Genomic DNA, 18,555 nt, shown 5'->3' with positions numbered 1-18,555 from the left:
ATCAGTTTAATGCATTTCCATTATGTCCAAGCAGTACTGTTTATCGTTAGACATGGATGCTTGCCTCCTTACACCACGGTTAAAATGAGGTGCAAATGAATGTAGAATACATGACAACCTCTGCTTTGCATTAAAGCATTACATTTTTTCTGTGTCATAACCTTTAAATCAATGCTAGATGATATAATGTCTACACCAGTATACCAATATCAGTGTCACACAATGGTGTTCTTAGTTTTAGCTGTATTAAAAATTATATAATAATAATTTATATAGTATTATATCTAGAATAACATTCTACTAATGTTACTAATGGACTGTCCATGTCATTTTTTTTTAAATAGGAGTGTTTTATGCAGTATAGAAATACTGCTAAAGTTTCAACACGTTGTTTACTCCCCAATCCACACAGTCATAATAAGAAACATAAGCTGCAAAAATAGCCTATTTTGTTTTCATTGTTGCAGTGATGCCCCAAAGAAACAAACACGTTTACACAGATCTGCCTATTCAACCTAAAGCAGTTTAGAAGTTACACTGTGTGTCCAAACATTTGTAGAGTTTTGCTTACCCACTGTTTCTTCTAAAATCAAGGGTATGAAAAGGAACTTTGTCCCTAATTGCTGCAGTAACTGTGTATTCTCTTCCTGAAAGGCTTTACACTAAATGTTGAAACACTGCTGTGAGGATTTGATTGCTTTCAGCCACAAGAGCATTAGTGAGGTCAGCTACTGATGTTGGATGATTAGTTCTGGGACACAAATGTTCCTCCAAGTCATCCCAAAGGTGTTGGATGGAGTTTCAAGAAAACGGTTTCTCTGCTCCATGGCTCAATTGTGCAGTCTTTATAACCCCTCTAGCCAATGCTTGGCACTGGACATGGTGACCTTAGGCTCTTGCGTGGCTACTCCAGAGCATCCCATTCTATTGGCAATGCTTTTCTATTTAGATTATACAAGGTCAGCATGCCTATGTGGCAATGGGAGCACTATATAGGACATATATAATGATATATATAGTAAGTGCATAATGAGAGTTTCAGGTCAGACTGTGTTTTAAATGAGGCACAATACAGGGCAGCAAATCGGAATGGAGCTCATTTACATATACCATTTTTAAAGAGTACAACAACATAAACAGCATGTTTAATTCTAAACAATTTAGATATGTCAGTAAATGGTCAAATAAATTTTAACTGTTTGGTGCATAAACCCACAAAACATCAGCTGAAAAAAGTGAACTGCAACATCAATGTAGAACAGGGGCCCTGAAGACTTGAAGAGAAGAAAGTATGACAAAACAGACCAATCAAGAAATACTTTCCGCCTGTAAAACCTTCTTTTAACATAGTAATACAATGACAAAGGGACACATTTAGAAAAAACTGTGATACTGAATTTTATAAACACTGCCTATGTTACAATGTGAACCCCACCAAGCTGAGCATTTTACTAGCAATCCACTCTACTAATCTGAAGACCCAATAAATTCACTGAAACATGCCACCAGACAAGTTATTGCATAAGAATGTTCATGTTTGGCCACAGTGAAATACAACAGCATGAAGAATGTGTGCTTTCAGTGTGTTAATGTTCTTTCTATCACTGTATGAAAGATCCATTAGTCTTTCTTAATTATTGAAAGCACTGAGGTTTTCAAGCGAACAGGTGAGCTCATTCAGCGGACAGTTCAGATCGGTAAGCTTGTGTTTTTGTTTTGTTTAATCAGAGTAGTGATAAAACAACTAAAGTGTGACCTTTATATTGATGTATTCTGATCTTTTATGCTCTTTACATACTAAATAAAGGCAACAACAGCACTGAAGTCGCATTATCAAAGAAAAAGAGATTAAGAGCAAATTAAACGGCAGAAAGAGACACATTTTGGTATCTCACCTTTAAAGATTAAATAAAAAGGCGCCTTTAAGTTTGGCAAAAATTACAAGCAAAATAAAACTATTTGTCATTCAATATGATGTATTGAAGCCAAGTGCTCATATTCATGTTATCACTCTAAAGCAATATCCTGCCTGGCCCACCTCCTCAGTGCATACTCTGCTGACCCCCTAATCTGAGCATGACATCAGACCGCTAACAGACACAACGCTGGTCTGGCCTCTCTGAGGTGTTTATGAATAGAGTCTGAGTCTGATTAGCTACGGAAATGACAGAATTCAATAACGTGCTCAAGAAGCTCTCTCACACCCCTGGGGTTGGGCTCTGTGACCCCCAGGGGTGGGTGTGCACAGGTCGAGGAGGGTCAGCTCAGCAGGGGAAAAGGCCGATTTTCATCCTGTGACCCTGCATCAGCCCCTGATCGCCCACATCTCCCCCCACCCTCTGCTTTCAGCTCAACCCTGAGCACAAAGACTCTGACAGGACAAACGCTTCCTCATCACACTTTTGGCTTCTCTAGTTTGTATGGTGAATGACAGTTAATAACGCTTGTGCACAGATGACTTGAAATGTTGTTTTAGCAGCCTTGAAATGAAATATAGAAAACATTAAAGAAAAACAAGGTCAGAAGAAGAGAACCTTCTGCTAAAGGCCCTCAAGTGTAAGCTATTGAAGTATTCAAGAATGGGTTCCATGGCTCATCCATGAATTATTATTACTTTTTTTTACCTGAAAACACATTGTAGCAGTAATATGTTTATTTTGGCTGTCATATTCACATTTGACAATTTACACTCCATAACTCATGGTATGAGGAATGAAAATGAATGCACAACTGCTTCAACCACACTCAAGTCAAACAACGAGCTTTGCCACTTTAATGCATGCCTCCCAATTATGAAAATAGATCCATTTTCAATTATGGGAAAACAATATGCAGCAAAAATGGATGGGAATTATGGAAAACCAATGGTAAGCAGAAATTACCTCTGGAGTCTCAAGCAAAAATGCTTCTCTAAGCTGAAACTGACTACACTTGCAAAAATAACTGTTCTGAAACTGTTCCTGACTTGGACCTATGGTTCTAGGAAAAATCTTCAACCTTTGCAAGTGTTCAAATGTTCTTCACACTTCATACTACCAAAGTTCTTTAGCGAACCAAAAGTAGTTCTCCTATGGCATCACCCCAAAGAACTCTTCATTTTTCAGTGAAGAATAACCCATGATGCCCGAGCTGTGATCATTACACACCTGAGCACACTTTCAAAAACACAAACTTTTCTCTGTATCTTCTTGAGGGTTTGCAAGGTCAGTGAACACAATGTCAGATTGTTTCTCAAGTCTGAGGTGGCTTTGTTTACACCCAGAGGACAGTAGGCTTCAAGGTTGCCCCTTTCCACTTTACTTCTGCATCAAACAGCCTACAGCAAATGGTTGAAGCTGCAAGCTTTGAACTCCATGCTTTCTTCCAAATCAATACTGAGCTTTGAAGAGGAGACAATGTCTCCTCACTCCAGTGGATTTGCGCGGAACGAGAGAGAAATCGTCCTCTGAAGGACGGAGCTGTTCTCACATTTGAATTCCCCAAAAGGCATCATTCAGAGAATTTGGTGACCACTTTTCATTAGCTCTGATATGCTGTATGTCTGAGAAACGTTATTCTGTCCAGGGGTTTGCTGAATCAGTCCAGTATCCAGTATCAACTAAAAAAGATCCACATACACAGCACTGTGCAAAAGTTTCAGCCATCTGAAAAGCCTCCGTTCTAGCAATAAGCATTTATTCGGTCAGAAACAGTAACGCATAAAACCACAACCTATTGTATGATAATCTTCTTCTTTCGGCTGCTCCCTTTAGGGGTCGCCACAGTGGATCATCTGCCTCCATCTTGCCCTATCCATTGCCTCCTCTACTTTCACACCAACCATCTCCATGTCCACCTTCACTACATCCATAAACCTTCTCTGAGGTCTACCTCTTCTCCTTCTACCCGGCAGCTCCATCTCCGGCATTCTTTGCCCAATAACATCCTATTGTATGATAATGTGTTTCATTAATTTCCAATGGTCTCCTTGTGGAAGACCACTATTAACTGTAATCATCATCTAATACTTGGCTTAGTCCAGTCTATGCTTCCTTAAATTAGGTGTGCTGGTGATGGGATTCATCAATCTCTGTGATGGCAGTGGGAAATCATATCTGTGTGCTTGTAACCAGCACACGGAATCTAAGCTACTTTTTTGGAAATATGAAGTCACTTTTAACTGCAATACAGTTTGTATGCATTTATTTAAACAATATTGTTTTAAAGCAAAAATACACTTTTTTCCTCAAGCAAAAATTAAAAAGGTGCTTAATTTTTGTACAGTACTTGACACTGACCTGACCACTGCTACAACCCTGTATAACCTTGTATTTCTTAAACAGATCCTTTTTTCCCTTTTTAAAATCCTGTATATATGCTCCTTAAGAATCAAACCCATGATCTTTATGTACCAATTGAGCTACAGAAAGGAAATATTTGAATAAAAAAAAATGTATAACCAATGTTTGGCTTTGAGCTGAAATGAAGGCTGGACCCGTATTACATGCAGATTGTCAATCATTTCTTCATCTCTGGCTAAACCATATATCTTGTTTCTTTTTTAAACTAAACGAACAACTTAAGATGACTATTGTTTTGGAATCTGTTTCTCTTAAATTACTCAATGCTAATACTGGCCAGGTCAGAACAAAACGCTGTTCAGAAAGCTCACTGCTGCTCTTGCACTGCTTGCTCCATCCTGGAAGATGGTGAACGAAGGTGACCAATGATTTTCTTTCATTTATGGAAGGGGACAGCAGGACAGAGGGTGAGGCAGCTCAGAACAGGGCCACATGATTAAGTTAGAAATGAGAGGAGACAGGGGGCAGGAAAGCTAGAATATATCCTCTTCATGCCAGAGCAAGAACTTCCAGAATGAAAGATTCCGAACCTCATCCAGTCTGAACATGTCTTCTATCATAACTGTCCACTCTGCTTTCTCGGAGGGATTTCAGAGCTGCAGGCATACTTGTCACTTTTTCAGTAACTTCAGAAAAAAAAAAAGTTACTCTTTCTGTCCTTAAGGTACCTGAGCGTGCACCTTCCACAGAGGTTACTCGGCCAAAAATAAAAGTTTCTGTCAGGGAGGTTGCTCTTACCGTCATAGCCAGAAGCTTGCCGTAGGTAAGGTGTGCTGGAATATGGTCTGGTTTGGCTCGGAGCGACTCCCTGTACCAGTGCTCGGCCTCCGACAGCTTGTTCAGCCTCATGTAGGCCTCTCCTGTGAGGGGCGGAGACAGGGGTCAGGTCAGCAGGTTAGAGGTTATGGAAGCACACATCCCCCCTTTGTTTTATTGTGAAATCCTATAACATGAGGGAGGCAGTCATCCGAAAGTGACCCGCAACAAGTCAGGATGACCGGGAAATGTGATCCAGCAGAATTCCGTCCACTTAAACTGAATAGCCTTTTGAGTAAAATCTGAATTCAATCTAGTCACTGGATTTTTTTTTTTTAATTACCAGCGTACACACAAAATCGACTCACACAATATCAGCAGTACAATATTTAAATACTGCCTCATCTGGCTTTTCACATCACCAGCACTGACCTAGTTGGTTCATTTTCAATATTTATACTATTTCTAATATAATATTTATACTTTACATGCAATTTGATGGTATTTGAATAGCTGAACATTATTGCAGTACATTTAAAGGCCACAAACAGCCATAAAAATTAAGAATGCACCAATAGGGGGACTGCACATCAATGCTGATCGCCAATATTATCAATGTATATTCAGTACAATGCAAAAGTGAGAGATCACAATTTACTGAATTTACAAACAAAACAGCCATTTCAGTTCAAGTTTTTTTTTCAAGGGCTATTTCTGAGGAGATTAGCTATAAGATAATCCACTTATATAAGGAAAGAGAAAGTCTTAACAACCATACAAGACCTGGTAGACCAGGAACACAGTCACCAACAGATAGAATACAAAAAGTTTTAATCTTTGAGGAATATTATCTCCACTCTTGCTTCAGATCTGACAAACCCAGAGGCCAGATCTTGTTGAAATGTGTTTGAGATTACTTGAATCATGAGAAACAACCAACCAAAATACAATGAATACAACCAACTTCGAAGACTGACCATTGGAGGTCTGGAAAAAATATTCCTGCAGATTTCTTTGAGAAACTGAAAGCATCTCTTGCAAAACAACAAAAACTGAAATAAAAGTAAAGAGTGGAAACACTAAATACTGAAACATTATACAGGCTTCTATGTTATTTTTTGTTAAATATATATTTCTTGCTTTTTCCCCCCAACATAGAAAAACGAATAACTTGTCCTTAATTGTCGGTCTCTGAAGATTAAAGGGAGGTGTCTGACATCTACAGATCATTTAGCATAGTAGCCAAATAGTGGCCAAATCCAAACTTGTCTCCAATGCTTATATGATTAATCAACCATATCATCACTCCTTCTAAATGTAAATATAGCAAGAGGTTGTCAGCATTTAAAATCAGCAAATAAATGAACTTCCATAATATGTTCCTTTGGCATTCTCTCTCACACTAAATCCAAATTCACTGCAGGCAATTATTATACCACAAAATATAATGTAAAACAACAACACAATTAAATATTAAATCATTTTTTAAAAAATCTTTCACAAACAGTCTGCATCAGCTCCACAATGTTCTACTTAAATGTCCGTTTTGACTTTTTCATGTCTACTGCTATATATTAATTAAATGAACACATTTAGTTCAAAATCTAAACCATAAATCAGTGAAAGAGAGTAGGAGAACAAAAAGACCAAGAGTTGAGCTGAGGGGTGATTTCCATTGTGGCTTAATTTACATTGACCTCAGTGTAACTGTCCGCTGTGGGGCTGGAATGCAGGCAGGCCTGGCCCAGGGCTAACCCTGCTCTTAGAACACCAGGCTTAAAGTATTCTCTTTATGACATGACGAAAAACACACGCTCTGATCCTTCACATATCATCTGACACTGGCCTCAAAGCTGGCCCAGCACCTGCAATAATAATACCCCGTTCTCACTTTCTGGATTATTATGGAGAACTTGATGGCACAGCTACTAAACTAGGACAACATGGCCAAAACAATGTTTTTAATATAATTACAGCAAAAATAATAGAACGATAGGGTCTGTGACTAAGCTTAAGCTTCACTTAACCTTGTACCCTGGATCACAAGCCAATCCACACCCCATGTCCCATTGAGCAGTATGAAAACATGTAACTCAGACAAACAGACTGACACTAAAACAACCAGAGGATTATTGTCTATTATTGCAAAGGGAAGAAACTAGAGATTCTGCAGATGGCTTGTTGATTACATCTTAACCTATTCCTGACGTAATAAGACATTTCATCCAATTAAGATGAATTAATTTGCTCTGCAATACCCAAAGGTGAAGATTATATGTGCATGAATCATACACTTACAAAAACATTAACAGCTGCATCCGATAACAGTTAAGCACATCATTTCCCCTAAATAACAATGGATTTTTAATGATTTAATGGTCACTCATTTATCAAATCCTTCAAGAACTAGTCCTTTTCATTTTAAAAATGAGAACACTTATTGTCACTGCAGAATGGCTGCCGATGTAATATGATGAGAAATCTTTGTCCCATTTACTGAAATTACTGAAATCTGCACAAAGAAATATTTTTTATATGTGCACACCACAAATGTGTATACAATATATTGTAAAAATCAGTGTTTTTTCCACAAAAATATTTAAAAGCATTAGATACACACAAATATATATATACACATCAATGCAAATAATCATAAATACAGTCATACGTAACAAAAAATATATTTTCTGTTGTGTTGTTCTAACCAAATTATTTCGTTCTTATTTTTAAAAGAGTCATTAATAAATTGGTTAGAACAACACAACTGAAAGAACACAGGTCTGGCTTTGTTAAATTATCATTTGGAGTTTAATTCCGATTTACATGCGCATGCACATTTGACATTTTGTGGACACTGACTAACAGTGTAATCATTTCACAGTGTTAGGTGAATGAAGCATTATGAGTATTGCCCAAGATCACTTACTGGTATAATGTGGTATGCTTGTTCAGGCAGGGGATTAAATCTGAGGAAACTCCATTTAATTTAATGAAGCTTTGATTAACTGAACTATGTACTGGACGGTAACTGTAGAGGTTTCAAAATAGTGAAGCTAATAGACACGGGTGAACATAAAATCGTAATGCTTGTTTATTTGTATTTATGCTAATAGTATTTTGTGCGAACAAATAAATGCTTACTGCCCAACTTTGCATATCCTCAGAGATGGCTTTAAACTCATTGATTTTTTATTTATATTATCATAAGATTGTAAGACTCTTAATGCAATTTTCTCAATCCTTCATAAACCATCCATTACTCGATCACTCTGGATCTACTGCCTGTTTTACCATCACGTTATATCCACTTTTTATAAACCCTGATTTAATCTGAGCTCTGCTTGACAGTTTATTATTTTACACACTTTTTTTCCTTTTTACTTGCTATGCGGTCACAGCAGTAAGTTGTTTAACTGTAATTATATTTAACGCCCCATAGTCACACAAGAGTGTAGTTGGTGCGGCCCTAAGTGGTTGCAAGGCAGCAGTTATTAGGGTGAGAGTGGAAATCTACCTCACTGTGCTAACCTGAGCTCAGCCTTACAGCAGGAGAGTTATAACTCAGATTCAATTAGAAGTGACAAATTCTACAGTGCTGAAAGGCACGTTTGCATGCAGTCAGAACTCGTTCCCCTCCACAGCTCAGAGGGTGAAATTTTAAAAACAGACCTGCTTAACACTGAAATTCCACCCTAGACCACTTGCGAGCACCCACAAGAACAATGCAATTAGGGAGTGGTTTGGAGAGGAGAGGTATAAGGATGAAAAATAATAGCATTTACAGGAAGACATATTGATCAAGTGAAGTAAGAGGACATCCATACAGAACCTATTCAGTGAATTAGACCTTTTCAAATAAACAGAGAAGAATCATGTCTAAACACTAGACAGAGGAGTACAGAAGCGTGGTGGAAAATTTAAAAGCCTGATAAGCAGAATAGTCAACACTTTGGCATAATCTCAACAACATGCAGTCCATCAAATGATATTTGGCATAGAATGTGTTGTTTTATGTCTTTTGGGAATTCTGCCCAAAGAAGAGGGGAAAAAAGCATGAGGAGAAGAGCCAAAAGAACAGAGGGATCACAGAGGAGAAAACACACACACACAGATTAGAAAGAGGGGAAGACTGATAGAAAGACAAAATAAAGGCAAAATGGCCTCGCATCTGCCCTAGGAGATACTCCATATTTTGTGAGAAGTAATCAATACAATACCTACATGGGCTACTGCAGCAGACTGCAAGAGTGATTGCTAAAGTAAAAACACTGTAAATCTAGAAGGAAAAAAAGTTCTAATGAACTGCACTATCTGAAACTTTGAATCGAAAGACTCACACCAAGACCTGCTCCACACGCATGCTAGTTTGGAAAAGTCAATAATATAGATCTAGGAAAGTTCTCCGAACTCACTTTAAGGCAAACTTACCAAGTAATGATTTTATCACTTGCAGACCTCAAGACAAAATGCCAAATACAAAACAATCTCTCACCTGACACTATATCCATATTCCTGTCAGACAGTACTCACCCATCATGTTGTAGAGGCTCTGAGGAGCAAACTGCCTGGGCATTTTCTGTATTGCTTCTTTATACACAGACAGGGCCTCCTGCAACAGCAACACAGAACAGTTCATTAACAGTACACACAACAAGAAGCCTCTATAAGCCAAGATCACTTATAACCCACTGCCTCTATGGAGAAAGACAGTGTGTTGAATATTGGGTCCTTGGGGCATTTTGCACCACATGAACTTTTCCAGGAACAAGGAACTTTTTTTTTAGTAATTCCAGTTTCCATGGGAGTAATGAGGGCTGAAGACTTATCGGACTGGAGCTCGCCAGACTGAATGCTTCTGATTGTCCAATACAAGCTCCGCAAGCCTCTTTTCCTCCATTTTAATAACCTGCACGAAAAAGTTATTGTAGATACCAACACAGCAAACAAGAGGACAATTAAAATGTAATTAAAATGGAAACATGGATTAAGATGATTAAAGCTTGACAAGCAACTACTGCTGAGAGGCATTCAAAAAGAGTGGGAATGGAGCTCATGAGTGTCACAAGTGCTGGCCCTCTTGCCAGATCACAAGTTTGTTCCCTAGTGATGCCACAGCCAGTAGTCTAAGAGACCATCATTAGCCTTGCTTCCCTTGGGTAAATAAGGCCCCCCCCCATTACTCAGTACAATGCTATGTAGTTCTGTGTAGTGCAATAACTACATAGTTCTTGTTCAGGATTGATCCTTTAGTTTTGTGGAAATGCACCTGTTGTGATGACCTGGCTCTCAGCTCACCTCCTGATGGCCTTGTTCATGTAGCAGCTTGCCCAGATTGTAGAGGCAGCTGGTGACGGAGCTCTTGTGTGCATGAGGATCCTTCAGGTTCTCGTCTGGGATGTCTGCACAGGTGAGGAAGGTGCGCTTAGCCTCGTCCAGACGGCCCTGGTTCATCAGGATGATCCCCGTGTTCAAGTAGGCAGCTGAGGTTGCGAGAGAGCGCGACACAGAGGGAGAGAAACAGAGAGGGAGAGGAGCAAGGAGAGAGAATGAAGTGTAAAAGTTCATTAGCATACAGGGTTAGGGTAATTAGTCTCTTTGGGTCTCGGGGAAGGTACCCTGCTGATTGCTGCAGATGAATTGGCAGCTTGGTCTGTGGGGCGCCAATACATATTCACCACTCAAGAGGCTGGAATCACATGTGAAACTGCCGAGAAGTATTGACTCCACTGGCAAGATAGCATCTGACAGCCATGATGGACCACACAATTGCAATCCTGATTTACTATATTTGTTATTGGCCTCTTTCTGCAGAGGACTGGATAAATTACTCACAGCCTATGCTCCTTGAGGCTACTCATCAATTCTGATCTCTCTTTACTTCTCCAATTCTCATGAGAGTGGAGGGAACTTTGAGTAGTGTGGAAGGAGTTCTAAGAGTGTTTATAAATGCACTGCATTTAAATTATGGTACAGCAGAATTACAAGCACAAAAATTCATTACATAGAACACAGTATTGTAAACATATACACATACATACATACATATACATACATACATACATACATACATACATACACACACACACACACACACACACACACACACACACACACACACACACACACACACACACACACACATATATACATACACACACAAACATACCCCCCACACACACATTTAATATTTACATTTATATACATCTCTAAGTTTTTTTTCCACAATCTACATTTACTTGGTTCCAAAAAAGTTGGGATAGCATGTCAAACGCTGACCAAATCAGAAAGCAGTGATCACTAAATGCAGTTTGACCTGTATGAAACTGAAAACAGTACAAAAACACAATGTGTTTCATCTTCTGAACTTTATGCATTTACTAATTTTTGTAAATATATGTTCATTGTGTGCACACGTCTTGAGCCATATAGGGTCTTCACTGTCATGCCCTTAAATATGAGATAGGTCTGCTCTGATAACACAGCCATACTGTTGCAACACGTGCAGAATGTGTTATCCCTCATTCAGCGGTAATGCTGCTTTCATGGATGTGCAAGTTACACATACTATGGCCACAAATATACTCTCATAATATGACAACACCTGGCTTGGGAACTAGGCAACACTGGTGACACTCTGGGATGGTACTTTTCTTCTTTGGTCTAGAGAACACAACATCCACTATTTCCATTAACAATCTGAAAGGGCGACCGCAATACATTTTTCAAGTGTGCATCCATACTTCTCAGATGAGAAGTAGTCAGCGGCATTCCTGGATGTTGTTGACATGTAGCCTCTGCTGTGAATAGTACAGTCTTAACTTGCATTCATGGATGCAGCAATGAAACCATATGAAGATATCAAAAAAGCATGCTGGATTTTAATGCAGTACCATCTGAGGGATTGAAGGTCACAAGGTTTTTGGCCTTGCCTGTTACAAATAGACGTTTCCCTGGATTCCATGCTTCTTTTGATGATGTTATGTACATGTTTTTTGGCAAGCCTTAATGCATGCTTACTCATAATTATTAGGTCTTACATGTATACACCTTTAATACCCTTTTATAAAGCATGATTGTATCACCTTTTTAAGATGTTTTTTGACCATTTATAGTCCTTATTCACCCGGTCTCAAGATTTTTGCGACATGCTGCAGGCATCAATACTTAAAATTGTTTTAAAAATACAAATAGCAATGAAGTTCATGAGGTAAAACATTAAATAGCTTATTTTTATTGTTTGTTTAAATTTAGGTCAACATGGATTTATAAATCAAGGCTTTCTGGTTTTATACACATTTCACATACTGTTCCAACTATTTGGAAACAAGGTTTTTAACTTGGAATAATCTTTTTATAAGCCACACTGATGCTGATAGTTCCCTCCCAATGCAGGAGAACATTTGTGAGAATCCTATAATTGTTCTAAAATAGTACAAGGGTACTTTGTTTTAACACAGGCCTGCATGAAAGCAACAGCATGCACAGCAAGCCAAACTACTTAGACTTTTTGACCTGGATTCAACTGGAATCAAACATAATTTGTTTAAGTGTTGACATTGTGGGATTTGAGAGAATATCCAGAAATCCGAGCAGAGTCATTTATTCAATAATGCTGGAATAATGCCAAGCACACACACAAACGTTCACATACTCACACTCACACAAACACACTGTGTAATCTACAGTTGCCTGGACACAGTCACGATTGTGGAAGCTTGAAATTGTCAATAAAAAGAGACAGTACACTTACAAGCGAGAGTTGGCCTGCTCCCAATGGCCAGCTTATAGTAGTGGAGAGCTTCAGAGAACTTGTTGTTCTCCTGTAGCAGCAGACCCCTGAGACAGAAAAGAACAATAACAGAAAGAAGAAACAGCTCAGAGCTAATCAAGTTGGCAGCTTTCCCATACATTGCAGGTCTTTTTACTGATCTAAAAATGGGGCCTTTTCAGTGCTGACAGATAAGCCCGAGTTTGCTGGGCCTGTGCCATAGAACACACGTGCCCAATTCCAAGGTTAATTAATAGCCTACGCAGACTTTTTATTTATCCAATTTCTTCCATTCAAAACACAGGTGACCCAAGACTTTCTCAGTAGTACGGCACAAAGAAATATTTGTGCCGAGGTAGAAGCCAAAGCACTAATTTACATGTGGATACTTAACCACCACACCTTTTACAAGCTCACTGGACATTGTCTTTCAAAACCATGGGCATTAATATGAACTTGGCCCCTCTTCAGCTATAACAGCCTCCCTTCTTCTAGAAAGGCATTCCACAAGAATTTGGAGCTTGTCTGTAGGAATTTCTGCCTATTCAGTTGAAAAAGAACTTATAAGGTCAGGCACTAATGTTAGACAAGATAGCCTAGCTCGCAATTAAAGTTCCAACTAATCCCAAAGGTGTTTAACGAGGATGATGTGTGGGCTCTGTGCAGACTGCTGCCGTTTCTCCACACCAAACTCGTTGAATCATGTCTTTTTGGACTTCGCTTTGTGCACAGGGGCACAGCCATGCTGGAACAGGAAAGGACCTTGCACAAACTGCTGTCACAAAGTTTTATGCATATAATTGTCTAAAATGTCTTTGCATGCTGTAGCATTAACATTACTTCACTGGCGCCAAAGGGGCCAAACCCAAACCTTACTTAAACCAAAACAACTGCTGATCATTATCCCTCTTCCACCAAATCGGCTATACACAGATTCATCACACCAGATTGCCAGATAGGCATGATTCATCACACCAGAGAACACATTTCACAATTGCTTCAGATTCTAGGTGCTTTATACCTCTCCAGTCGACATCTGGCAGTGTCTAGTAATCTTTGCTGTGTGTGCAGCTGCTTGGAAACCCATTTTAGGAAGCTCCCGATGCAGTGTGTGTGTCGATGTTGCTTCCAAAGGCAGTTTGGAACTCTAGAGAGTGAAGAGTCAAGGATGGGCGATTTCTACGGGCCAAGTGTGTCAGAGCTCAGCATCCCCTGACTCTGTAAGTTTGCATCACTTCATGTATCGCTTCATAGCTGAGCTGTTGATCACAGTTGCTACTGATCACAGATGGTACTTACAGTTGACTGGGGTAGATCTAGCAGAGCAGAAATTTCATGAACTGACTTCTGGCTATTGAGACATCACATGACAGTGCCATATTAAAAGCCACTGACCTCTTTAGTATGACTCAATCTGCTACCAATGTTTATCAATGGAGACTGCATGGCTATGTGCTTGATTCTCAGCATGGCTGAATCACCTGAACCCAATCATTAGGAGGCATTTCCACTTACTGGGGTATATTTTTAGCCATATAGTGCATAACAGTAGCTTTGACCACACATTTCACTGTTAGGAAAGCATTTCACCAGTGCTGTTATTTCTGACAACAACCCATTTTTACCACTATACCTGTATTATTCTGATGACCAGTACCATCAATTAACAGAACCACTTAGTTTCTTTACAGCCCTGCTCATCAACATACAGAGCATGTTATGAATTCTGGGTATCAGTGCACTGACACTTGGGGTTAATGTGAATGCTGGAGGTCTCTGTAGTCCCCCTGCAGGAGACAGACAAATGATTAATGAGGGTACAGTTAGAGAGGGGCTCTCTCTACAGTGCAGGGCTGCCTCTGCGGGATTGACCAATGCTGTCTGCTGTGTAATAGATGTGTGCACTCACAGGTTATACAGCATGTCGGCCATGTTCCTCCGGTAGTACAGAGCATTCCTGTAGGCTCTCTCAGCCTCTGCCATCTTCCCCTGGTTCTTCAAGACGTTTCCCAGGTTTCCCCAGGCTTAGAAAGGGGGGAGAAAGAAAGTGTTTTAAATTAAAAAGTAGTTTACAGAAAAATCAACACGTCTTGCACATCTGTCCAGGGTAATAACAACCGGATTTACTTTCTACAGCAAAATACGACCAATCACATTCCTGTTTGTTAGGTTAGAGCATATCTATTGGATTGAACAGATCTGAATATCAACAGGGATACATTTCAATGGGGAACCCTCAGGATCTTCAAAGACTTAATTTTTGTGAAATAAAAATGTCTAATTTTTAGTTCACGGTTGTATTTAAACTCCTCAGGAACTACAGTAAAAAGCTGGCTGGAAACATAAGAATTTAATTCTTGCAACAAGCAATGGAAACTTGTTAATTTGTGATTTTTGTCTCTCTGGTATCTAGATGCAACCAAGCTTTCACTAGGACAAAGAGCTAAACTGAAGGCCTAAAGCATTAGATTAAACACCAATATTATAAAGAAATTATAGTGAAATGAACCAAGCAAAAACATCACTCCATCACTCTGGAAAACAGCGGCATACCTATGGCAGGTCTTCTTTCTATTACTGTAACTGCTACAAGGTAAAATGTATGTTAAGCCTTTTACATGTTTCTAATTAAAATGGAACATCCCTTACAGGTTTCCAAAGATCGACACTTTTGGCCCGTACAAAAGGCCTAGCTCACAGTGCACCATTGGTAAAATTGCTTTAATATTGATCCCTAGACAAGAGAGTGCTTATCTGCAGCGCACCAAAGTACAGTACAATGAAAAGAAAGTGCACTACAATGAATAGCATTAGCTGTGAAACTGGATCATCAAAAGGTCATTTCTAAGCCAAACTGCATTAGGTAAGTGTTCAAACGAAGCTTTGATCAAACGGCAAAGAATGCTTCAGATTCCCTCGCAACATATTTACAAGACAAAGAAGTTCATTATCATGCTCTCCTTCAGTAAACTCCAACACACACCCTGAAGCGGCTGTGGTCCCATTTAGTTGATTCTTGACTCAGACCTTAACAGGTCTTATTAAAAATGCATGTCTTTGGTTTATAGCTGAAAGGTATTGCATTTAATGTCATTAATATTTTATGAGCTGACATGTCTCAGATACAAACTAGAGTGAAAGAAAGAGTGAATGAGAGACAGAGTGACAGAATGAGAGTGTGTGTGTGTGTGTGTGTGTGTGTGTGTGTGTGTGTGTGTGTGTGTGTGTGTGTGTGTGTGTGTGCATGAATGTGTGTTGGAAGTGGAACTGAATATTCCATTAATTCCACATGACTGATTATGGGATAATTATTGAGTACATGAGAAGAAGTTGATGGCCCTGATCCCCTTACAACATATCTGTCAAAAAAGAGGAGGTGGAGGCTGCTGGGAAATGTATAAAATAGCTATCATTCTCAGTGCATTTTGAACACTTCACAACAGGAGCTGCTCTAAGAAGCTAACTTTGGCAATTAACCTCTGCAAAATGACACCTAGAAGAGAGTCTTGCTGAGACAGATCAAGTTGTGAAGATGTGATAATTGCAAATAATTTCTACTTTGTATGTTCTTTTTTGACAGAGAGAAGTGCGGAGTACAGCAGGGAAAGGGTACAATTTCAGGAACCACACTGCTAAAATGACAGTTCTTATAAACGGTTTTTGGCAAATGTTGACCAAGCGTCAGTCAAACCCAAAGTCCAAAAGAGAGCCTGAAATTGGTCTATTTTCTAAAAAAACTCAAAATCACAAGTAAATGCCAACTTAAACAGCCTCCAAGAAAGAAACACCACAAAAAGATCTTCAAATCCTCCAGCATGAAGGTTAACAAAAAGAAACAGATCTAAATCAGGTAGCAATATACTTGCAATTCAATTCTGGGTCAGTAATGATGATTAGCACTTTGTGCTTTAAAAGTTATAATTCATTCAGCACAATTCCAAAATCAGGAATCATTGTACTCCACGACTTCATAGATCTCAACTATTTTACATTACATGAAACTGTGAAAAATGAAGAAATATGAGACACATCCAGAATGACACACAGACCTGTAGATGATATTGTAGTGACTGAGAAAGCTGCACAATACAAACTGTAATAAAATTACCATCCAGAATAACTTGCATTTGAGAAGTGGTGATGAAATCTCAGGTAAAGGACTTATCAATAAATTACTATACATATATAATAACAGTATATTATTTAAGTAGTTAGCAACAAACCTTGAATTCTGAATACTGAATTAATCTTAAAAGATACTCTGTTGCCTTACAGTATTTCAACATACACTGCATAACGTAATACTGAATAAAATAACAACTATTATAAATAATGAGCAAATCCAAATGTTAAACAGTTTATGAAGTTCAGTGAGCATAAAACTCTGAAGATGGAGTCATCTGACATATTTTGAATCAGCAATAACAATTACTGTGAACACATTTAGCAGACACTCTAATATACAGCAAACTGCACCGTTAGGTAAATATATTCTCAGAAGAGTCGCCCAAGGTCCCTTTTTGATATCGCAGTGATGTCGCAGCCTGGATGGGGAACTTAACCTTTGATATTTAAAGTGTGGTCCGGTGGTGTTCACCATTTAAATGAGTTTGATTTTGTAACTATCGGCTGTGATGTCAATATTTAACCTAGAAGAATAATTACGTTTTCACATTTATCTGCACATATTAGCTAATTCATCATCACTATGCACTTGCAAAACCTTACAAAACCACAGATGGAAGAATCTAAAGAAGAGAGGCTATTAAACTCACCTTTAGCAGGGTTCACAGTTATCCCTGACTTGTACAGCATCTCCTCATTGTGCCAGTCCTGGTTCCTCAGAACAGTCTTAACCCCAAAAAGAAGCACCAGAGCACCACTGCAGGCCAGCACCAGCGTCCTGGAGGAGCTCCTCCTCAGTCTGACCCACAGGGCTCTCACCCCAACTGCCACTAGCAGGCAGAAGCCCATGCTGGGGATGTAGAGGACCCGTTCTGCCACCACAAAGCCCACATAAAAGAAGAGGTTAGTGGCAGGGAGGAAAGGAATGGCCAGCAGGCCTAATGAGAAGACCACTACATTCTCAGTAGTGGGCAAAGAGGTCCTAGTTAAATAGTGCTTTTTGGTACCATTCCCATTTGTCTGAACAGAGTTTGAGTCTGGAATGGAGTGTTCATAGTCAGAGTGATAACTGTGACCATTCGTACTGGACTTTCCATTTGTCACATGATGGGTTTTCCCATTGGTCTCTTTCTCTTTGCTTGGACGACTGCAAAGGCCAAACCATGCCAATGCCAGCAGTCCAGCATAAAACACCACAGTGTGGAGGTTCCTACAATCAGTGAGGCTCCTCAGAAGAGGCAATGCATCCATGGACCAATCAAAGCTCAGCATGTCCGGGCAGAGCAGGAGCCACAAATTCATGGCGGGCAGAAAAAAGAACGTTAGCACCCTGGTCAAGAAACAGGGACAGTCTGCTGCAGGGTTGTCAGAGTTGGAGAAGTTTGGAGGTTTGTTGCCCATCCAGTAGAGGCGGCAGGCCAGCAGGAAGACCCCCCAGGATCCCAGGAGAAACACGCTTAGCAGCAGGTGCAAGTTCTTCTTCTGAAAACACAGAGAGAAAGAAAACAATGTATTCAAAAATCTCAAATTGACTAGCAAAATACTATAACAGCAAAGAGAAATATT

The 18,555-nt window shown here is 39.4% G+C and overlaps 1 protein-coding gene across 1 annotated transcript in view; it reads right to left on the bottom strand.

Moving 5' to 3' along the window:
* The window catches only part of tmtc2b (transmembrane O-mannosyltransferase targeting cadherins 2b), a 137,161-nt gene that overhangs the window by 15,427 nt on the left and 103,179 nt on the right, over nt 1–18,555 (bottom strand). The window contains exons 3-8 of the mRNA XM_017686806.2: nt 17,640–18,471; nt 14,774–14,888; nt 12,847–12,932; nt 10,392–10,576; nt 9,627–9,705; nt 5,079–5,200 (exon numbers count right to left, since the gene is read on the bottom strand). Coding sequence (XP_017542295.1) covers nt 5,079–5,200; nt 9,627–9,705; nt 10,392–10,576; nt 12,847–12,932; nt 14,774–14,888; nt 17,640–18,471 — 1,419 coding nt within the window. The remainder of the gene's footprint in view (nt 1–5,078; nt 5,201–9,626; nt 9,706–10,391; nt 10,577–12,846; nt 12,933–14,773; nt 14,889–17,639; nt 18,472–18,555) is intronic.

The sequence above is a fragment of the Pygocentrus nattereri genome, chromosome 7, assembly GCF_015220715.1.
Source record: "Pygocentrus nattereri isolate fPygNat1 chromosome 7, fPygNat1.pri, whole genome shotgun sequence".
In the NCBI taxonomy this organism is placed as follows: domain Eukaryota; kingdom Metazoa; phylum Chordata; class Actinopteri; order Characiformes; family Serrasalmidae; genus Pygocentrus; species Pygocentrus nattereri.
Note: the sequence above shows the minus strand (reverse complement) of the source record. Positions and strands in the feature narration are given on the sequence as shown.